This window comes from Rattus norvegicus, chromosome 1 (genome assembly GCF_021556685.1).
Source record: "Rattus norvegicus strain SHRSP/BbbUtx chromosome 1, alternate assembly SHRSP_T2T, whole genome shotgun sequence".
In the NCBI taxonomy this organism is placed as follows: domain Eukaryota; kingdom Metazoa; phylum Chordata; class Mammalia; order Rodentia; family Muridae; genus Rattus; species Rattus norvegicus.
The window spans coordinates 29,941,711-29,965,908 of NC_141534.1; the positions used below are offsets into that span (position 1 = coordinate 29,941,711).

Here is a 24,198-nt window from a genome sequence, read left to right on the forward strand (position 1 = left end):
ATACCCTTGAAGCTAGTTAAAGTTTCAGAAAATGGTTCCAAACTCTAGCAGATGGTCTGTTGGTCTTAGGAGGACTGTTCAGCATTGATTCGGATCCACACATACAACTAAAATCTTAGGATTAGAGTTTGCTTTTATTTAATATTTCATGATTTTTCTCTATCATTTTCATTTCATCAGAATTTGACACTGTTCTGTTTCCCTCTGCAGGAAGAGTGACACAAAAGGCTTCTAGTTCTCAGTAAGGATTTGAATATCTTCACTTTACAAATAAGAAAACTGATGGTTCTTAGGTCCACTCTATATGATAACTATATTTTCATTATTGCTTCATTTATTTACCTATTTATCTATCATCTATTTGTTTGTTTACTTGTTTAGGGTGGCTGTCATAACCCATATATGGAACCCAGGGGTCAATTTTAGAGAGTTGGACCCTTCCTTTTAAGGTGTGGATTCTGGGATGCAAATTCAGATTGTGTCAGGCTTGGAGGCCTTTATTTCCTAAGACATTTTACCAGCCTAGAGCTCAGTTTTAACATTGTTCTCTTAGATAATAAAAACATTATTATTCCAAATATCTTATTTGAGTAAGATATTTCTGACTTTTAACTACGTTTCTTACAGGTGCTCTCCTGACACTCTGAAGTCAGCCTAGGGCAAATGGTTATGCCTGCCTGATTATTTTTTATTTTTCCTTACCAAATTTAGTATTTTCTACATTTCCATATGTCACATGTGTCTTTCTCTAATCAACTTTTCTTCCCTCCTCCCAACACACATTTTCTAATTTTATTTTTCTTAGTAAAAAGGCATTTTTAAAAGCTAATGTCCTGGGATAGGGAGGTTTCAGTGACCAAAGTGTCTGCTGAACAAGGATAAAACCCTGATTTCAAATCTCCAGCAGCTACATAAAAGTCAAACATGGCAGTTTATAACTGCAACCTCAGCATTTGTGGGAAGAACGACAGAGGCATGAAAACGTCCCATCTTTGACAGTCTGGCCACAACAGTGAGCTCCACCCAGATTCAGTGAGAGACGCTCTTTCAAAATTTAAGTTAGAGATCAAGAAGGGGAAGAACCTGATACTGACCTCTGACCTCCATGCACACACAAATGCAGGTGAGTGCAACTGTATGCACATGAACATAAATATATGGACCCCACACATAATAATCAAAGAAAGCTGATATCTTGCAAAAACTTTTGCTAGACTCTCTGGACTTCCATGACTACCTCATTTAATCAGTTTGAGGTCCCCTTATTTTTCAGTGAACATGGATTATCTTGCTGGCCCCCCGTCTGGTGCTCTCCCCACATTTTCCTAATTGAGTGCCAGGGACTTTGAGAAAGCAAACATGACAAGGAAATGATTTTTATTTTCAGATTCATGATGGCCTGTCTGTCTGGCCAGTAGATGGGTCTATGAGCATTCCCCTTTTCAGGACACAGGGTGAAAATCAGAAAGCCCTTATACCATTCTGTTTTGTGTGCATCTGTGTACGAGTTCACATAGAGGCCTACGGAGATTGGAAGTTAGTGTTGAGTGTCTTTCTCTATCCCCTTCCACCTTCTTTTGGAGGACATGGCCTTTTCCTGAACCAGGGTCTCCCCATATCATCTGGGTTTACTGGCCATTGAGGCCACAGAATCTGCCTTTCTCCCCACCTCCCACCTCCCCAGCACTGGAGTCACTGATGCATGATAAATGTCACGGCCTGCTTTACAGGAGTGCTGGGGATCTGAACTCATGCCTTCGTGCTTGTCCAGTGAATATTTCATGCACTGAGCCATCTTCCAATTCCTCAAGTTCAGCCATTCTTAAACACAAGGTTCAGAATATCCACCTAAGATATATTCACAAGACACCAAACTACAAGCTATGTCTCTTTTAACTCTGGCAAGGTTTGGTTTTACTTGAATGTTTTTGATGGTGTAGACAAAGACCAGGAAGCCACCCCGCACCCCCAACAAAAAGATCGCACACAAACAGGAAGAGACGTCATGAAACTGACACTGGACTCTTCTTACTTGCCCACACTGAGCAATCCCATGATCTTCCTTTACCTTCTTCTTCAAGCATATGCTAAAATCTTGATCCCCAGGTATGATGATTGCTAGGTTGGAGAAAATTATTTGGAAATACTTTTTTTTTACAAAGGTAATGAATGAAAGTAAAGATATTAGTGTGGACTTTAGTCTAATAGGACTTATGGAAGTATTAAGTGTTGGAGAAATGTTAGACAGTAAGGTGATTGATTGCCTTGCAAACCTGAGTACCTGAGTTACATTCTTAGACCATATAGTAAGCCTGAGTGTGGTGGTGCATATCTGTAAGCCTTGCCCTGAGGAGGTAGGAGGATCGCTGGAGCTTCCTGGAGAACCAGCCTAGCCTAGTCCTTGAGTCATAGATGTCAGCGAGAAAGCCAGTCTCAACAAACAAGGTGGGTAGATTTTGAGAAATGGAAAATTCCATCTGAGGTTGACCTTCAACTTCCACAAATATCAATACAACGTGTACACACACACACACACACACACACACACACACACACACACGGGGTGGAGGAAGGAGGGGGAGCTCTAGTGAGTGAGGTGGGGCCTGCACACAGACACTGTAGCTACTTTCTTGGTAGCCATAGGGAGGTTGCCATGGGAACACGAAACCATCAACAAGCTAAGATGGGAGGCTTACAAACAGATCCTTCCTTCATAGCCCTCAGAAAGCACCAGTCCTGCTGAAACCTTGTCCTTGCACCTTTGGCCTCCAGGACAGTGAGAAAGTAAATTATCTGGTATTTTATGAATGCAGTGTTTGAAAATTAAATCAGTTACCTACTTCATTCCCTCCTTCCCCAGAAACGCAATACAACGTTGAAACTTTTTACCATGCATTATTGCTTAAGACAATACACTGATTTCATAACTGACTTTATAACTTCAGGGAAAAAAGATATGTGTTCTTCTCTAAATGGCAATGCCTTGGGCTGCATGATAAAATTTGTCCAAGGAAGAGACACCGAAACATAGAAAATATTTCACAGGAAAAGACATTTGAAACAATCTTTACAGTTTAGAATAAGTAGAGAAAAATAGAAGCCAGCAGCCTTTGAAGGTCACCCCGTTAGTTACTGGTAAAAGCACATTACATGATTCTCAATCTCTATTTTTTCTACTGTAGCACAGAGGCACTCTAGATTAGTGGCCAAGAAGCATATATCAACAATAGTAATTTCCTTATACTGCCATGTTAAGAGCATGTGTAGGTCAAGGGTACATGGTACACATCTGAAACCTCAGACCTTGGGAAGCAGAGATAGAAGGAATACCTCAAGCTTGAGGTCAGCCTAAGTTGTGTAGGGTTTCAGACCTACACAAAGAGATCCCATTTCAAAAAATTAATTAGTTAAGGAATGAAATACTTTTTAAAAAATTGAAAAGGTGCTTAAAACTAAGGTAACATAAGAGTAAGTGGGCACAAAGAACACAAAGAATAGTTTACTCCACTAAAATAATAACATTTCAGAATCCCTACACATAGATTTTTAAGCACATTGCTGATATTTTTACTGTGAACGGCAGACATGAGTGGTTTCATATTCAGTACATTCAAAGACTAAGGTTTTCCCTGAAATACTATATACCCAAGTAGTCCATTTCTGCTTTTGCTGACTTTCACTCATACTTCTCATACATTACACTGCCAATAACTCAAGTAGGTATAAAAAATATTTTTAGTTCAGTGAATGTGTTTATCATGACTCTAATTACTTATTGATAATTTTTTTGTTTTATTTTCTCATCTCTGTTTATTTCTATATCATTCTTTCAGAAGATGGGTGGTAAGTAAAGCCAGACCATTCATCATTCACAAAGCTAACATGAAAAAGAGAACATTAAATGCCCCACCCTAAAAGACAGAACCAAGATGAATCGCTTTGAGGTACAGTTGTGTAGGTCCCAAGTAGAAGCAAAGAAACCCTTTCACCAGAACTCGACTGAAGTGGCTGCCGTGGGAGATCCTCAGGAGAGTATTCTGAGCATTAAACAATTTGAGAAGCTTTGTTATAGGCAAACCCAAGTAATGGTTGGAATAGACTGAAAGGCCTTTACAGCCCTGCCATTCCAGAACTTTACTGTTCCAGGAACAGAGTGATAACCTCACAAAACTGTTCCCCTCACCTAACAGAATCATCACTTAACCCCTGTCTGTATATCATGTGTGTAGTATTTAATGTATTTAATTCACACACATTCCAACAACACAAGCGGTTTGTAGTGCATAGTAAGTTAAGTTAAAAGTTCAGGCTAAGGCATTTTCTTTACTATTCACTTGTTAGTATGACACCTTCTATCCCTTACTCTACTGAGTGGGATGGCAAGTTGTAATCAGGAAAGAACAACCTTATCAGTGATGTTCATCCTTGAGATTATGTTCTGAAGAGGGGAGCTAACACAGTTAACCATGAAACAAACAGATACTAACCTCCTTCATTTTTTCCAGTTCATTCTGTAAGGCTTGCTTCGCAATTTCTACTTCTATAAGCTGCTGCCTCAGTTTCTCATTTTCGTCTTCTGTTGTGGTCCTTTTTTCTTCCACATTTTCCAATTCATGGTGAAGTCTCACAGATACATCCTTTGCAACCTAAAATGATGCGTTTGTAAAAATAAAATATAATTTATTCAGATTGAAGGCATTAAGAGCTAGTATTTCCAGAGTTCTTCCATGTGTCAGCGTTCCCAATACCATATCCATAAGTAATTCACATGTATAATCCCTTAGTCCTCACAGCACTCTCATGGGATAGATGGCTACTGTTATACCTGCTTTGTAGAGTGGAGAAGTATTGAGAAAGATATGTGATTAACAGGTAGTCAGATGGTCTGGGTGGACTTTATCCCTTAACTGTACTATATCAGAGTAACATGCTTTATTTCATGTTCAGTTGTGGATATATTTAATATATATATATATATATATATATGTGTGTGTGTGTGTGTGTATGTGTGTGTATATATATGTGTGTGTGTATGTGTGTGTGTATGTGTGTGTGTATATATATGTGTGTGTGTATATGTGTGTGTGTATGTGTGTGTGTGTGTGTGTGTGTGTGTGTGTGTGTGTGTGTGTATGCTTTAGTTTTACAGTAACACCATGAGCTATACACTGCTATTACGGCCCACTGAGAAATGAAATGTGTAAAGAGTGCCGTCGGTTGGGTTTGGAGAGGTACCTACACGGTTAAGAGCACTGAATGCTTTTCTAGAGAGCTCTTTGTTCAATGTCTAGATGCTATGGCCTTTTCTGGCTCTCAAGGGCACTAGGCACTCATGTTGGGCACAGACACACATACGGGCAAACAATCAATACACATTTTTTTAAAAGTGCCATTTGTGTCCCGATAGAGTAGTTCCACTTATAATCTCTACCTCACAGAATTTTTCCTCGAAACCAATCAGTATTAAATGCAACTATGCTACAGCTTCCGATGAGTCATGACATATTCCAAAGCAACCCGAAAGAATGGAGCAAGGCCTTCCATAAGATGTCTGCCAAGGGGGTTGGGGATTTAGCTCAGTGGTAGAGTGCTTGCCTAGGAAGCGCAAGGCCCTGGGTTCGGTCCCCAGCTCCGGAAAAAAAAAAGAACAAAAAAAAAAAAAAAAAAAAAAAAAAAAAAAAAAAAAAGGTCTGCCAAGAGCTTTCTTTGAAACACATCTGGGGTAATTAACTCTACGTGCTTATCGATGAAGTTCATAGTTAAAAGTATATTAGATTGTCAATGGTGGTGTGTTGAATGTCCAGTTTGCCTTGTGAATAAATCTGCCGGTTGTCGAACTAAAGAGAGAGCACCCCCATGAAAGAGTCTACTGCAAACTGAGCTGTCTGGGAGCCTGCTCTCTGGGATACATTCCGAATGGGCAACTTCATTTCAAAAAAAGCTGTTTTCTTTTGAGTCACTCTCCTCCTCCAAGCAGCTTGCTGTTTTAGACAGGCTGTTTTTGAGGAGTTACAGAAGCAGTGAATGCTGATGGGAAAGGGTCCTGGGCGAAAGCTGAGAAAAAGGACCTTAACTATTTTCTCAGTGCTGCTTCTATTCTGGATGTCAGTGCTCCACAGTAATCCACATTGCTACTCTTGAATGCCTGATTCCACCTGACCTTCACCGGAAGTACATCACTGGAGTCCAGGCCCTGGAGAGCCCAGGCCTTGTTTCAGCCCAGGAGGGAGTGGCCCTCACATATGAGTTACTCCCAGTTACCCTCCGCCTTCCCCCCACTAAACCGAGTATTTCCTTCCTTTCCCAGATGTTGACATTTTGTGGTGAACTCTTGGAAATTAATGACCTTTGCCATCCTTCAATGAAGGCCCTTTCAATGCAAAGAGCCCTCCAAAGTCTCCACCCATCGACCCTGGAGCGCCCAGGCTCTCGCCCTCCCCCTCCCCACCCCCAAGGCAGACCTTGAGATCCTGCTCCAGGCTGCGCAACAGCTCGCCGTCAATTTCCCCGGTCTGCGCGTAGCGGAGCCTTTTGCGCTCGGCTTTGCGGAGGCGGTACTGCAGAATCCGGCAGTTTTTGTTGGCTCTCTCCAATTCATGGCGCATTTCCTGCAGCTGACAGGCATCCTCCTCGAAGAAAGTATCCCTCATCTCGTCCATCTCGGTCCTCAGCTCATCGATCTCGTTCTGACATGGTGACAGGCCATGGGTCACAACCAGTCTTGCCACTAGTCCCTCAGATACACGCCACGTACATCCCATCCCTACTCCCAATTCCTAGTTTTAGTGCCTCCCTTTGCACAAGACGGGATTGACAGGGAGCTGAAAGCAAAAACCGAAAGACCAGGCCTAGTTTAGGCCTACCTTTCGTTCTGTTACTCTAGCTCGCTCTGCCTGTGGGAAAGTGGGGCAAATCATAATTGGTTAAACGAAGGCCTAGATTTGGTTTTAAACACAACGGTATTGATATTAGTTCCGTTTCAAATTAGTGTCAGGCCATGGACCAGCCCCGGCCCCCATCTTCTTAGTTTCCCTCCCTTCAAGTGGTCCTAAAAGGTTAGCAGCCTTCCAACCATGCCGGGACACGCCCTAATCATCGGAGGCCCGCACTTCCCCTCCCCCATCCGAGGTCCCACCCCTCTCTTTCTCACCTTGAGAGTCTCGTTCTCTTCCCGCAGCTTCTCCATCTCCTCCTGCATATCTTCCTGCTCTTGGAGCTGCTGCGAGTGCGGCTGGGTCGAAGGTGGGGCAGCCGCCTGCATGGCCCCGGCGCTGCTGCTGCCCTCTGCGCTCTGCTGGGGGCCCTCGGCGGCAGCCGCCATTGGGGAGAAGGAGGGGACCACCAGGGGCTCACAGATGGCAGGAGCTCCGGCGACCGGGGAATTGCGGCTACCGCCGCCACCGTTTTTAGTGTGCATCTGAGCCGCGGCCGCCGCCGCAGCAGCCCGCTCCTTCTTGAGATGGAACTGGATGAGCTCAGACTGCAGACATCCCTCCTTCCAGTAGCTCCCTCCACCACCGCTGCCGCCCCCTGTGCCGCCGCTCCCGGAGTTTCTGCTGCCCGGGCCGGGGGTTCTGCTTGTAGCGGCGGTGGGTGGCGAAGGGGAGACTCCCTCCCCGCTAATACCCCTCTGCGAAGCGCGGACGCCTTTCCCTCGCCAACCTCTGGGCGGCGGCGGCTGCGGAGCGCCCCCCTCCCGGTCCCCCGGGCCACCACCTGCTCCTCCTCCTTCTCCGCCCCCTCCTCCTCCCCCGAGCGGAGGGGGTTCCCCGACTTTCGAGGGCCCCGATTCTATTTCCTGGGGTGGCTCCACAGGCAGTCCAGACCTCCTGCAGCTCACAGCCCCTGGGATCGCCGCGGGGGACCCTTCAGCACCAGGCGCGGGCTGGACAGCTCCGGGAGCAGCCCCTTTTGGTAGCGAGGGCGCCGCCTTCTCCGCCCCTCCTCCGTATCCTCTAGAGCCCGCCCCGGAGGCGCCTCGACCGGTTGTCTTGTTACCCTGCTGTTGCTGCTGCAGCAGCTGCTGCTGCCGAACAGAATTGAGTTTAGGGCCGACCCCAAGCGGCGACCGCGCAGCCCCGGCGGCCTGTCGGAGAGAATTGTCCCTAGGCCTAGCAGGTGATTGAGCTCGCTGCTGCTTTCTGCTGCTGCCCTCCGGGTGCATGCGAGCCTCCGTGGCTGCGGCGGCGGCAGAAGCTGAGGTTGCGGCTGGGGCAGCGCCCCCGGATGGTGGCTGACTCATGGCAGTCTAAAGAGAACCTACTGGATGCCACTTGGAAGCGTCCATCTCTAGATCATCCTCTTCTCTCCTTCCTGCCACCAACCTTCCTGGGCAAGCTGGGATGGAAATGAGAGAAGAAAAATATACAGTATGTTTACACTGTTGCAGAGCCAAAGGTCAATGTGCTGTACAAGAGAAGCTAGAGAGAATTAACAGATTCTGAAACCAAATGCAGATGAAAGCTTTGACTAGGTAAAAGATTCAGGGCTGTAAGTTCTCACTTTGCCCAAGGTGGCGCTGTCTCCATCTTACTCCACCTCACTCAAATGGATCTGAACTCAGCTAAAAGTTGCATTTCCTAGGTAACCTGTATGGGGAAAGGGTGAGATACAGCTTCAGAAAGAAATGAAAGGTGAAAGAAATGGGAGGAAGGGAGATGAAATGTGAAGAGGTTTCGAAAGGTGAAAGGAGTGTTTCGATATTATAGTTGTTAAACGACTTCCTTCGACATCAAATCTATTTAAAACCTAGTTTACTGGGGGGGGGGGGTATTTAATTAGTATTCCCAGTTGTCAATTAAAGAAACAAGGTTAAGATATAAGATCCTAGAAACAATTTACCGGGCATAAATGACACTTTTCCCGTTCAGCTCCAGCCCTTAATATTGTCTTTAAGAATTTAAGCCAACTTCTTTTAGAATGTAACACAAAAGAAAATGTAAAGAATGAACATAAATCCATACCAGACTCAAGAGAAAGTCCATATTAAGAATTAGCTCATATAAGATTCAGTCATTGGCAACCCCAAAGAGATTATTTTGTAGCTTAAAAATACTTGTTGGAAAATTTGATGAACAGCTCTCTCTATAGGCTATGAAGTTTTTAGTGATGAATTTGTCTGCAGTCCCTTCTTCTTGTTCTGCACTTCTGAAGGGCTGAGTTGCAAGTGTAATGGAGGAAACAGTTTGATTCTGAAGCATCTCCTTAGATAGTATATAATAGACTGAATGGAAGCGTTAAGATGCCCACTTAGGGGGCTAGAGAAGTAGAGCGGTTTATAGCACTGGCTGCTCTTCCAGAGGGCCCAGGGTCTGTTCCTATGCTCCTGTGACATCTCACAGCTCTCTGTAACTTCAGTTTCAGGAGACCTGACACCCTCTTCTGTCATCCCTGGGCACCAGGTCCATATGTGTTACAAAAATATGTATGCAGGCAAAACGCCCTTATGAATAAAATAAAACAAATTTAAAACTGTTAAAAATGCTCACTCATTACTATGGAGCCAAATTCTGAAACAGAACCATGAAGGACCGTGAATACAAAAGGGCGTTTGTCTTCCTGTATGATGGTAAGATACATTGTATTATTTTTCCGAAATAAACATACCACATTAAACTAGAGAACAGAAAAGAGCCTTGTGGATTTTCCTTCCTAGTGGTTCAGGCAGCTAGTTCATTTGACCCCTCTCCAAGAGAACCTCATTTACCTGTTCAGCACGAAAGGCCAAGACTAAACACAATGTTCTCTTACACACACACACACACACACACACACACACACACACACACACACCTTTTAGGAGTGATGACTTCCTAGTGTCTTACGTTATTACTTTTACAAAGGATGCAATCACTTGCCCTTTCATAAAGAAAGGGTACCCAAAACCCCTTCTCCACCTTTTTTCTGCCTCTGTAATCTATTTTCAACTCCTGTTATAATACAAAGATAAACAAAGACTACTTCAGAAGGAAAAACAAAGTTACCCACTGCTAAAAGTCTGGCCTACTTTAGTGTGGGTCAGACTAATATGGGCCAAGCAACTTAATTATACTGACAATACAAATTATATTTAACTAAATAGAACTACATGAGAACTCAGAAAGCCACCAGCTGAAGCTTGACCACCTCCCCTCATCCCCACCCCGACTATAACCTCAGAGAAAGCTTGGGTTCCTTTAATTAACTTTACAATCTGAGGCACATAGTGTCTGTCACTTGTTCCCTGACAAAGTAACAAGGTACTGTTTCCCAAAGCTTTCTCCAGTGGAAATCTCCATCCAAGCAATTACAGTAAGGTCCAAACCAATCCTTTCCATCGCAAATTTTATCTGTCCCAGGACCCACCCCGTTTCTCATCGTCATCTCTTTAGAAATCCAGAAGATCTCACTTCTCTGTAGTGGCTTTTGCTTCCAGGAAGTTGATGCAAACCAACAACACTGCCTTCCTCCTGGTTTTCCGGAGACCTCCGAATTTAATTTTCTACCTTCCAGAGAAAGTTCAAGTTCGTAGTGTTATAGGTGAATTTCTCGCTGGGCACGCTTGCTTGCACTGGATCCACACCCACTCGGTTTCTCCGAACAAAGGCGGTAACCACAAAGACTCGGAGCTCTGGGAGCTAGGAAGCCGGCGGCGATGCTTGGTTGGCTGGGCTGCAAATGCAGCAGGCAATACCCGGGGTGCCAAGCAGTGCCAGACGCTCCCCAGGAAGTGCAGCGGTATTCATGAGCTGACCTCACCGGACTGGGCTGGAAAGAGGGCGGGATTGAAGGGAAGACAGGAGAGAAGTAACCGGAGTGGTTATTTAAACAGAAAAGAGAAGGTGAGAATGGGGAACTGGAGTTGCGGGTGGGAGGCAAAAAGACAAAAAGGCCAGAGCCACGCCCAAGATGCAGAATTATCAGCGGGGCTCATCAAATTCCTCTCTCCATTTCCTGCAATTGGCAGAAGACTCCAAAACCGCTTAGAATCGGATGCATTGGCTTCCTGCAAAGCTTTGTCTCGGGTCCGATCAATCTCCATCAATTATTTACTTGCGCTATTTTCCTTGGGAGGCCGGTTGGAGCTGCCTGCATCCTCAGTCTGACCCAGCGGAGTCTCTTGATGCAGCTCCGAGAGGCGCTGGCGCGCGCTTCCGGGACTTCTCTTTGTTCACTCACTTTAATGCTCAGTCGATCTCTTCTCGCCGGGCTCCTTCCCCACCCCCAGCTCGGGCGGAGTCCTGGGGTGGCATTTTCACGAATAGACAAAGCTCCACAGACCCGCCGTCCCACAAACAAAGGGTTCTTGAGAAGATACCGAGAAACGATTAATTTAGGGCAAACCGAATAAACAGGCGCTTCCAGGGATGTTTGCTGACATTAAAGTAGCACTGGGCACCACATTTTCCCTCCCTTCATCGAAGGTCAATTTCTTCAGTGAAAACAAAGTGGTAATTTCTGGGGTCCACATTTTTTTTACTTGCTGTGGGCACGTGATTAATAGTCGTCAGAACAAATGTATCAATAAAGAATTATCTGACAGTGAATTAAGAAAAATGTGTTTCCAGTTTGCATTTATCCATATTGTTTCACAGTGACAATACTCTTAATGTTTGCGGGGAATTTTCTCCTTTTTCCTTCCAATTTTATTTCAGAGAGCAAGCTTGAGAGACTCCCTTCAACCCATAGAATTACCGTTGTAAGCTTGCAGGTCAGAATAAATAAACCTGTCTTTAAAGGGCGTTTTTGAGACATTAAGCTTCTTTTCGTTGAGGTGGTTTTATGGGGGCTAAGACTTAGACATTCTTCAACAATGTGTCTTGCCTAGCATTAATTTTGGAGCAAGAGACTTCATTTTATAATAAATCCTATCTTAAGAGTTAAATGACGATTTGGAGTAATTTGCATAAAAGCAGTTTTAGACCCAGGTAATGTATCCCTCCAGTGACATCACATATGGTCTTACAAGGAAATAATTTAGGCTGTCAACTGTTGTTATGGGGTGGTTTGTGACTAGCACTGTCCAAGGTGCTGGCGATACAAAGAAAGTCTAGAAAACATCTCTGAGCTGAGAAGGCTCAAACATACTGGCAACAGTTGAGGTAACTGAGATATTGTTCTTATTCCTGAATATGTGGAAAGCTGGAAAGTGAATCCTGTGATATCTACGATAGGACTTGCATCGTTGATTAGAATACCAAAACGAAGCCACGATGTCACACCTTATTTTGAGTTTGCGAACAGTTCCTGATTATGTACTGCAGTATAAGTTGCAATACTGTCTCTCTGTTTCTGTCTCTGTTTCTCTGTCTCTCTGTCTCTGTGTGTGTGTGTGTCTGTGTGTGTGTCTGTGTGTGTGTCTGTGTGTGTGTCTGTGTGTGTGTGTCTGTGTGTGTGTGTGTGTGTGTGTGTGTGTGTGTGTGTGTGTACTCTTTCCTTCTGAGGCAGGTCTCAGTATGCAGCACTGTATAACCTGGAGCTGGGGATGGATGGCTGGTCTCAAATGCATCTGTTTCCTGAATACTGGAATTGAAGTTTTGGAGCACCATGCTCGACCTTCTGAATTGCAATATTTTAAAACTATATTAAGATTCATATATCCCATTCAATTAAAATTAATACAGTGAATAAAATATCTGTTAGGACAATCTTTATAAATAAAGCATTCTTATAAAAATAATCTCAAAACACAAAACAGAGTTCTGCTTGCCTGAGAACTTGCTTAGACATATCCATTTCAGTGTTTATTTCCATGCAAACAATGGCTTTTATTCGGTGAACATCTAATAAAATTATGATCACTTACATCAGAGTTTATGTGACCAAAAGTATAGTTTTCTACTTTAGGATTGTGCAAATCTCAGTGCTGTCAGCCATAGCAATATGGGATGAATAGGAAAAATGTTGACTTGTCTTTACAACTAAAGGCTTTAATTAGAGTTGTATTTTGGTCATCTATTACTTACTTGCTAAAAATTACACTTCTGCATGGTGTTGGAGAAGTTTCAGGGTTCTTAAGCTCACTTGTTGCTCTCATAGATTACCAATATTTAGTTCCTGGTACTCACATAACAGCTCATGACTGATTGTAAAACCAGTTTCAGAGGACCTGACAGGCTCTGATGGTAATGAACAGATATGGCACACGCACACACACACACACACACACACACACGCACACACACACAAACACACACACACAAACACACGCACGCACACACTCAAACACACACACAAACACACATGCACACACACACGCACGCACAAACGCGCGCACACACACACACATAAGGCAATGCTCATATGCATAAAATAAGAATAAGAAAACATTCGAAAAACATGTACTTTTCAATTAATCAAACACCAAAAATAATTATGCAGATTTCTTCATAGTCCAGAAAGGTTTGGACAATATTTTTGCTGTTTCAGAAGCAGGCTTACCAACTAACCTTTGATTGTTTACTTGTAATAATGAATCATCTTTTTTATTGGATATTTTAAGTATTTACATTTCAAATCTTACACCCTTTCCCGTTTTCCTCCTCCCATCCCCCCTCCCTCTCCTTCTATGAGCATGCTCCCCCTCCCAACCACTCACTCCCACCTCACTGCCCTGGCATTCCCCTACACTGTGAAGGTATCAAGCCTTCACAGGACCAAGAGTTTCTCCTCCTATTGATGCCAGACAATGCCATCCTCTGCTACTTATGTGGCTGGAGCCATGGGTCCCTCAATGTGTATTCTTTGGTTGGTGCTTTACCCCCTGGGAGTTCTGGGTAAGGAGGTTCTGGTTGGTTGATATTGTTATTTTTCCTATGGGGTTGCAAACCCCTTCAGCTCCTTTAGTACCTCCCCCAACTCCCCTACTGTGGTTCCTGTGCTCAGTCTGGTGGTTGGCTGCAAGCATCTTAATCTGCATCAGTAAGGCTCTGGCAGAGCCTCCCAGGAGACATCCACATCAAGCTCCTGTCAGCAAGCACTTCTTGGCATCAGTAATAGTGTTTGGGTTTGGTGGCTGCATATGGGAGGCACCTGGGGAGGTGGGGCAGTCTTTCCTTCAGTCTCTGCTCCACTCTTTGTCTCTGTATGTTTTTAGACAGAAGCAATTCTGGGTTAAAATTTTGAGGGGGAGGGTGGCCCCATGCCCCAATAGGGAGGCTTCTCTACAGGTTCTCTTTCCCCTTTGCTGGGCATTTCAGCTAACCTCATCCCTGTTTGGTCCTAAGATCCTCTTGGTTTCCTGGCATCTTGGACTTGCTGGTGACTACCCCCAGTTCCCCATCCCCCATTGCTACACACCTGTGTTCATTCCTAACCTTCTGTGTATCATCCCATTGTCTCCTCTCATACCTGATCCTGCCCCTGTTTTCCCCCTCCTACTCCTCTCTTCCCCCCAAGGAAAAGAATGGATCTTCAGTCCATGGAATAACCCAAACGTTTCAACTTTGAAGCCCTTAAATACATAGCTAAAATGCGAATCTTCAAGTTTTGTGACTTTAATGAGGCCCGGTATTGTAATGCTTACTAGCTTTTCATTTTGCCACTCAAATCACCCTAAGATCTTCCCTTCCTTGGATGTAACACAGTAAATCCCTATTCCAGAGAAGGTAGGTGACTTTCTCATCTTCAAAATCAGAACTCAAACTTAGACCTTTCATTATCAATCATGCTTCTAATTTGTCTCAACCACCTGTCTTGAAATTATTACAACTTAAATTATTACAACTTAAATAAGCATGTCTCAGGCTGGTTTATCCTCATATCTCAGTTTCATCTGTCTAACAATTTTAAAATATCTATGCTTGGGTTGGGGATTCAGCTCAGTGGTAGAGCGCTTGCCTAGCAAGCGAAAGGCCCTGGGTTCGGACCCCAGCTCTGAAAAAAAGAATCAAAAAAAATATCTATGCTTGTGGGCAAAGCTATTAAATTATTTTTTTTTAGTTCTTTTTTTCAGAGCTGGGGACCGAACCCAGGGCCTTGCGCTTTCTAGGCAAGCGCTCTACCACTGAGCTAAATCCCCAACCCCCCTTTTTTTTTTTTTTTTTGGAAATTATATTTTTATGTGAAATTTTTCTCTGTTCTACAATCTACCCTACTTTTAGTCTAGAAAAAGAATATAATATTCTTTATTTACTTTCATCTTAATAAAGGTAATATTTTTCATATTTTGTTACTAACACTGTTTTTCGCATTGCTATGTCATTTCCCTTTGTTTCAGTATCCACTTGTTGTCAGAACAAATGCAGTTACAAATACTTCTTCTTCTAAGTCTTAGATGCTCCAGCTATGTATGGGTGTCCACACCTGTAATTCCAGCTGAAGAAGAAGAATCGCTATGATTTCAAAGCAAATCTTGTCTATATAGTGATTTCTATTCAATCATGAGAGGCAGGATTAGACTTTGTCTTTAAAAACATACCACACACACACACACACACACACACACAGAGATGTATACACACACACACACACACACACAGATGTACGCACACACACACACATACACACAGATGTACGCACACACACACACATACACACAGATGTACGCACACACACACACACAGATGTACGCACACACACACACATACACACAGATGTACGCACACACACACACACACACAGAGATGTACACACACATACACACACAGAGATGTACACACACACAGAGATGTACACACACACACACAGATGTACGCACACACACACACACACACAGATGTACGCACACACACACACACACACACACACACACAGATGTACGCACACATACCCACCAAGAAACAACAATAAAATGATATGCTCAATACTTCCTTTTGCCATTTTTACTAAATACTTTTCTAAGTCACTACAGAAAATCTATCATCCCAATCTTCACCAAAAAGTACTTTCTAACCAGTTACTTGTCCTATTAAGATTTAGTTTCTTCCTTTAATGATGCAAAGTTGGAGTTTATTATTAAAATGATTTTAATACTGATAGATGTTGTTGTAGAAAACAATCACAGAAGCTCAATTTTCTCAAGGAAGACTCAGTATCCAGTCACTGTGATGAAAGCCTACTCACTCAGAGAGGCAGAGAAAGCACCCAGCTGACCTTCCTACTCCACCAGCACCAAGGAAGGACCCTTTTTCTCCTTCACACTATCTCAAATACCTTCCAGCATAATGCCTCTCCTTTCTGTTTAATTATGTTCACTCCCTGTCTGCCTGTTGCTTGCTCTGCTCTCTTGACCAGGGGTTGAGTTTATTTAGCTCTTGGGTTAAAGGTTTGTGTAAGGGTTGAGCCACACCTCAAGTACTTGTTTACAGTAAACAAGAAGTTCTTGGATAAAAGGTGTGTGCTAGGGCTGAGCCACACCCCAACAAGGTTTTATCAGTAAATAACACAATCTTAGGGTTCGCAGTGTGACCAAGTATATAAGTACGACAGATATAAGTGTGGAAAAAGGAGACAAGAAAGGAGGGAGGGAGGGAAAAAGGGAGAGAGGGAGGGAGGGTGGGAGGGAGGGAGGGTGGGAGGGAGAGAGGGAGAACAGGGGTAGCTCTGTACACCCAGGGATTCACTGTGAGATTTTCAAGAGAGACAAGAGACAGATATTATCTACTATTTTGTTGGCTTTTGATTAAGTAAAAACTAATCTTTACTTTAAAAACCTCCTTAGTAAATGAGAATATAAGGCTGGCATTCAACTTTACAGATGAGAAAAGAGTATGTGTTGTAGGAAATATTTAATTTCAACCCAGGGTTTCTGCCCTGTCTTTGACCATTCAGTTTCCAGATAAAAGACACGATTTTGATTATTTACAATAAGCTTTAATCAGCACTAGAGCTAGTCAGATATCTACCCTCTATGCTATTTCCTATCAATAACTCTGAGTTATTACTATGTTTTATCTCACCTCCAATTGGTCAGCCCTCAAGGCCATGTTTTTTTGTTTGTTTGCTCGTTTTGTTTGTTTTTTGCTTTTTTGGTTTTTTGTTTTGTTTTGTTTTTACTCCTAATCCATGGCATCTTTCTCTTCTCCCACTTCTTCTTTCCTCTTACCCCAAGGCTAGGAACCCCAAGCCCAGCCTATCTCAATTCTGCCCAGCTATAGGCTCTAGAAATCTTTGTCTACCAATTAGAAATAATGTGGGAGTAAGGTCATATAAGATCATTTGGGTCTACTTGTGGACTCTCTTGTTTCTGGGCAACCAGGTCTTAGGGGCTTGCACTTAGAATTACAATACATAGCAACAGACCAAACCTCAACTGTGGGTAAATACAATGATCATGTTTTAACCTTTAGTGTGGTTCATTGGTTGTTTTGACATTTTTTGAACTGTGTCTTTAAAAGGAGAGGTATAGAATATTATTTCTATGAAGGCAGTATTAGTGTTTATTTTGCCGTTGATGTTATATGCATCAAATTCCTGACACTTAGTCTGTCAAAGATTTAAATGGGAACCCAGAATTGAGGGTTTCTTTTACTTCCAGAGGTTCCCTGACCTTGGTCTGTCAATTCTGCCACCATTTCTATTTCTGAGACTTTGATGCATGATTTTAAGGACTGGTGATGGTTGAATTTCTGTCATCTAAAGCTTCATCTCCGTTAAACATAGCTTTAAGCCTTACCTATCCAGAGATGGAAATCTGGGCCTGACCTACCTAGCTCATGCATGAAAAAGTCTTATTTCAAGACTGCAGAGTCACTTGATGGTAAATCTCAAGGAAAATGTGGCCATCCTTTAGACACCTACCTACATAATACAGTGGGCTTGGTCTGCATCACCCTAAAGTTAGTACCAGGAAGGACTTTTTTCCACTACACGGTGCTGGAGAACTACCATTTCAGCAAGTCATTTGCTTTAAACGCAGAATCCGACATAGATGTAATTCGGTTATGCAAACCTGGACCAATGATGAATACGTTGGCCAGGTGTCAGTATGTATACAAAACTGTCATAATGGCAACTGTTCCCTCTTGTTCTTCTGTCAAAACATCAAGGGACATCTTTGTAGTATGGCTGCCCTCATCTTCTTAACCTTTGAGGTTAAGAGTAAACTGCTTTGGGCAGTATTGATTCAGGGAATTGAAAATAGGACTCCGAAGAAGAAGGCTAGCAAGAGAACTGGATACAGTTCTTGTAGAGAGGACCACTAGAGATCTTTTAGGAGTCATCTACTCCAGGAAGCTGAGGTTTTGCTGCATGGTGTAGAAAAGAAATTTCATAGCAAAGTTGGGCCTAATTAAGGCAAATATTTTAATATAAATTTAAACGTGGTAGTGTAGAAGAGGAGGAGGATGGAGAGAGAAGGTCAGAGGAACAGACCGTTTCTTTCAGACATCAGCACACAAATCCTTTCCTCTATTGTATCCTCCTTCTTGTCATTTCCCATTGTCGGCAACTTCCTCCGTTCTTGTCACATTTTTGCTCATGTTGTAAAGTTTAGCTCAAATTTAAAATTTCCATAATAATAAGTTCTTACTCCTTTCTGATGACTGATCTTGGATCAGCTGGATTGGCTCTGAGATCCACTAAGAGAGGAGCCAACGGACACGCTCTGAGGAATTTTCTGGATCAGGATATTTGAAGTAGCATGACCAGCCCTCAGTGTTAGGTCAAGTTTACTCCATCATTTTTTTTTTTGAAAGAGAGACTTTTACAAAACCTGAAGAGCATCAATATAGCATGACTAGCTGGCCAGTTAGCCCAAGGGATCCTCCCATTTTCCATCCTCAGGAGTTTTTATGTGAATACGCTGTTTGAATCCAGGTCTCCATATTTGCATGGTCAGCATACAGCTTTTTCTTGCTGTAATTTTGTGAAATGAAGTTCTCATCACAGTGTATGGAACATGGTGTTGATAAGTGGTGACTGCAGTGTATACTGCCAAGAAATATTAGCTGTTAGTTTTTACTATGAAGGCTATGTTTCTTTATCTAAGTCTTTCCATTCCTAAATTTCTACAAAGTTAATGCTATGTTAATGGAGGCCCACACTGCATCTTGATGTGTTTTATGGTCATCCATCTAGATGGTAAATATATTAAGATAAAACTGTCTTAGGAGAAGAGTGGCATACATAAAAGCCGATTAGCATATGTAAATTCCTCACAAAGATGATTAGTGTATGCAAATCTCTCAGAAGGATCCTACCAGAAAAGGGCTGCTATTGTGGGATTCACTTCATTTCAAGAATACTTTAGCTGGGAAATGTGTCATTGTCCTGACCTTTACTGGCATGTGTATGCAGTCACACACTAAGTTTGTTCTCTGGACTACACTTTAGATAATAACAAATCATGGTGTCCTTGGGCTACAGACATCATGAGTCATCTTTCTACTTCTAAGTAGGCTACTCATATCATATTACATTGAATTCAGCATGATTCTGGACATCTCAATAAAGGCTATTCTACTTCCTCTCTGATTAAATGCACACACATATCCTTGCTCTTGCTTTCTTTTCAAGACAGGGTCTCATGTAGCTCATGCTGGCCTCAAATATTATATATAGTAGAGACTGACTTTGAAACTCTGCCCCTATCCACCTCCACCTCCCAAGTGCTGGGATTATAAGCAATGACACAACGCTTAGATAAATGTTCCATTTTTTATTTGTTTTGTTGTAAATTTATCTGTTAAGAAGGGTCGGTTAATGAGAATAGGACCCCCATTGAAGGAATCAGAGAAAGAACTGGAAGAGCTTGAAGGGGCTCGAGATCCCATATGTACAACAATGCCAAGCAACCAGAGCTTCCAGGGACTAAGCCAATACCTAAAGACTATACATGGACTGACCCTGGACTCTGACCTCATAGGTAGCAATGAATATCCTAGTAAGAGCACCAGTGGAAGGGGAAGCCCTGGGTCCTGCTAAGACTGAACCCCCAGTGAACGTGATTGTTGGGGGGAGGGCGGCAATGGGGGGAGGATGGGGAGGGGAACACCCATAAAGAAGGGGAGGGGGAGGGACTAGGGGGATGTTTGCCCGGAAACTGGGAAAGGGAATAACACTCGAAATGTATATAAGAAATACTCAAGTTAATAAAAAAAAAAAAAAAAAAAAAAGAAGGGTCGGTTAAACTCCCAAGTTCTGGATTACAGCCATGCAACACCATGTTGGATTCATGCAAGATGCAGCTTAGCATTATGACTTCATCATTTAGTGCAATTCATGTATTGAATTGAGACAAAAAAAAAAAGCCTGCTTGATACCATGAATAATTATTCATGATTCTGCTCATCTCATCTTGCAGTTGGGTCTTACATAACCCATCTTAAGTACTGATCTATTTCTATGAATGATTGTAAATGTTCAATTTTGGTAGCTTAGCACTATGTGTAGTGACTTATTGTAGGGAAAATATGGATGAATTACTGTTTTCAACCCAGTCTCATTTTTAATCCTAATTTCCTGTTAGTAGGAGATGTTCAACAAGCCTAATATTAATGACATAAATTATATATATACATATATATATACTTATGATTGCCACTGAATTTTCCTCTGCTATTAGTAGATTATTAGTTCACAACCACAGATTCTCTGTACACGTATTTTAATGACCCTTCTCTTACCTTCTCTGTAGCTTTTGGCATTCATGAATAATTGGTATGCTTTAAAATGAACACAACAGACCAAGGGAAGTAATAGCACAAATGTTTCATACTTTACTTGGAACTTTTGGTACATGATATACTCAATGCATATACTCAATACACACACACACACACACACCACACACACACACACACACACACACACACACACACACACACACACATTCAATATTAAAATCTGTAAAATAAATGGTTCAATGGTCAGTAGATAAATTTATAAAAATGACAATCATGTTTAATGGTATAACATCATAAACTGAGTGGTGGTGCACATCTATAATACCAGCACTTGTTAGTTTGAGGCAGGAGGATTGCCATGAGTTTAAGACAAGCCTGGACATCATTGGAAAAACAGGTAATTCTGAACTACAAAGTCAGGCCTTGTCTTAAAACAACTCCAAACAGTTTGCAAATTTATTTAACACTAGATTTTGACTTAATGCGGAAATATAACTTTAAAACTGGTAAAAGAATAGGAGAATACATCTCGCTGTCACTTCTACTATACTTAAAAATGATTGAAAAGTATGACAAAATGTAATGCTGACTTGCAAATGTTGCAAGATGTTTTATGTAACTGGCAGCACTATAAAAAAATGAAGTCACTTTTATACAGAACTATTAAAAGTTCCAGTTTCTATATCTAGTACCCTCTTTAATCATGAGAGTTTCATTTATATTTATTCTGATATGAGCTTGAATATAAAAATCCTCAAAGTTAAATGAGTAATAAAATATTAATATGCTAACATAATATATATTAGTATAGTACAGTGGGAATAAGTGAATGTCTATAAATAATGTGATATTAGTGCTTTGAAAAAGTGAGTAAGTCACAAAACAAATGGCCAAGGCATTTAAATGTGCAAGGATTTCCATAAGGAAAACTAAGCAATATATCACCTGGGATACATACCTAGAAATTAAATCAGAAAAAATAAGGAAACATAACAAAAATTTGACTAGTGGTTAATGTACCGGTGAGGTATTTCAGGGTTAGAACTGACCTTATGTACAAATAGTTTGGCTAAGATTCAGTTCTCAACCCTGATCCCATGTTTACTGTTTTCCTCCAAAATATATATTTTCTTTTGTGTTTGCTTCTAACTCAGGAAGTTTCATCATTTTAAGGCACTGCTTTATAAAAAAGAGTTATCAAATTTTGGCAAATAATGTGTATAATTTCCTAGTATCTCTCCTATTACATTCCATTGTTCGTTGCTCAACATTAAGTCACACGTCCACCCTTGTTCAGGTTGTGCCTCTGCACAAGTGTTGCTCCTAAATCTGTGGCACGGTTCAGCTCAAGCTCACTGGTAAGAAAAATTTCATTAGTCAATGAAAACAAAATGGAGGCTTGATGGTCTTCCGAAGCAAAATTAAGTCTGAAACTAAAAGAAAGGTGAAGTGCTGCTAAGATGTTCCAACAATACAGGTACTTCAGTGTCGCAGCAAAAATGTAGCTTCACTCTCATCAAAGGACCAAATGGGCCTTAAGCCGTGGTTGACAACACAGGAGTCTTTACAATGCATAATAAAGAACTGAACAGAACTTACCAGGTAAAAGACAACTGTGAATGACCTGCTTCCATGGTACTCTGTAGTAGACTAAGTTGGAGCAAGGTATGGTGACATTTCACATTACCTCATTTTGGGGAAAGATCAGACCTCATGGGAACTCAAGCAGACACAGAATTCACACTACTCACAGGTTTATGCCATCATACAAAGCAGCCAGCTCAATGCTCGCAAGCAACGAAACTCAATTATGAAATGGACTTGAGGTATCGATTTAGATTCAGAGAAGTTGAGTTGATGCAACCATGAAAGGCCCAGAGAGTACATGGAGCACACTGCTAAGTAGGCAGGTCCTAAATACTTTAGGAAGGGGGCTAGTGTCCCCCTGTCACCTGGGGAAATAGCCCAAACTAGCTGAGCACATACTTCTGGGCTTTTCTAACTTTTGTTTACACGGAGCAGGAGTAGGAAGTCGGGCTGGGGAGAAAGGAAGGAAACTGTAAAAAAAAAAAAAAAAAGTTAAAACTTTCATCCTAGACCTTAGTAATTTGATCACAGTAGCTGATTCATTCAGAGTGTGGTGTATGTATAGCAACATAGTCTATGCCTGGGTTTTTAGAGTTACACCGTGGTAGATATGGTAAATGTCAGAGCTCAAAATTCAAGTTTAGCGTCTTTTGGTAGCTGTATTACTCTCAGCTGGCTGAAGTCTGTTTGCTCTGTTGGGGTAGGCGTCATGGATAGGCAGCCAGAATGTCTTCCAGGACTGTTACACGAATGTGCAACACCTTTTTATAAATGATGCACCCTGACTTTAATACAGTCTAACATTGTGGCCTGGGCTGACCTTGAACATGTGATTGTCCTGTCTAAGCTTCCTACATGTTAGTATTATAAACCTGCACCTTCACCCGTGGATCCCGGCCCGCAGCAGCTCTCTGCTCCCAAACCCCGTGGGAGAGAGACCTCACCGCCTGATCAGGTGGGCACTCCTGAGGCTGCGGAGCGGAGGAGACCACCAACACTGCCCACCCCTGCCCACATCCCTGGCCCAAGAGGCAACTGTATAAGGCCTCTGGGTTCCCGTAGGGGTGGGCCCAGGAGCGGCAGGATCCCTGCGCCTGAGACACCGCCGGAACCTGAAGGAAACAGACCGGATAAACAGTTCTCTGCACCCAAATCCCGTGGGAGGGAGAGCTGAACCTTCAGAGAGGCAGACACGCCTGGGAAACCAGAAGAGACTGCACTCTGTGCACATCCAGACACCAGAGGAAAACACCAAACGTCATCTGGAACCCTGGTGCACGGAGGCTCCCGGAAAGAACGGCGCAGATCTTCCCGGTTGCTGCCGCCGCGGAGAGGACTTAGGCAGTACCCCACGAGCAAACTTGAGCCTTGGAACCACAGGTAGGACCAACTTTTCCCCTGCAAGAAACCTGCCTGGTGAACTCAAGACACAGGCCCACAGGAACAGCTGAAGACCTGTAGAGAGGAAAAACTATACGCCCGAAAGCAGAACACTCTGTCCCCATAACTGGCTGAAAGAAAACAGGAAAACAGGTCTACAGCACTCCTGACACACAGGCTTATAGGACAGTCCAGCCACGGTCAGAAATAGCAGAACAAAATAACACTAGAGATAATCTGATGGCGAGAGGCAAGCGCAGGAACCCAAGCAACAGAAACCAAGACTACATGGCATCATCGAAGCCCAATTCTCCCACCAAAGCAAACACGGAATATCCAAACACACCAGAAAAGCAAGATCTAGTTTAAAAATCATATTTGATCATGATGCTGGAGGACTTCAAGAAAGACATAAAGAACTCCCTTAGAGAACAAGTAGAAGCCTACAGAGAGGAATCGCAAAAATCCCTGAAAGAATTCCAGGAAAACACAATCAAACAGTTGAAGGAATTAAAAATGGAAATAGAAGCAATCAAGAAAGAACACATGGAAACAACCCTGGACATAGAAAATCAAAAGAAAAGACAAGGAGCTGTAGATACAAGCTTCACCAACAGAATACAAGAGATGGAAGAGAGAATGTCAGGAGCAGAAGATTCCATAGAAATCATTGACTCAACTGTCAAAG

General features: G+C 42.6%; 1 protein-coding gene across 2 annotated transcripts in view; it reads right to left on the reverse strand.

Annotated features, from left to right (window-relative positions):
• The window catches only part of Mtcl3 (MTCL family member 3), a 55,585-nt gene extending 44,451 nt beyond the window's left edge, over nt 1-11,134 (reverse strand). Inside the window, exons 1-5 of one of the 2 annotated variants that reach the window (XM_087564886.1) lie at nt 10,345-10,576; nt 7,151-8,337; nt 6,462-6,686; nt 4,488-4,646; nt 2,879-4,037 (exon numbers count right to left, since the gene is read on the reverse strand). In XM_087564886.1, coding sequence (XP_087421012.1) covers nt 3,912-4,037; nt 4,488-4,646; nt 6,462-6,686; nt 7,151-8,242 — 1,602 coding nt within the window. In that variant the 5' untranslated portion in view covers nt 8,243-8,337; nt 10,345-10,576 and the 3' untranslated portion in view covers nt 2,879-3,911. 2 annotated transcript variants of the gene reach the window in all.
• Nucleotides 11,135-24,198: the final 13,064 nt, after the last annotated feature.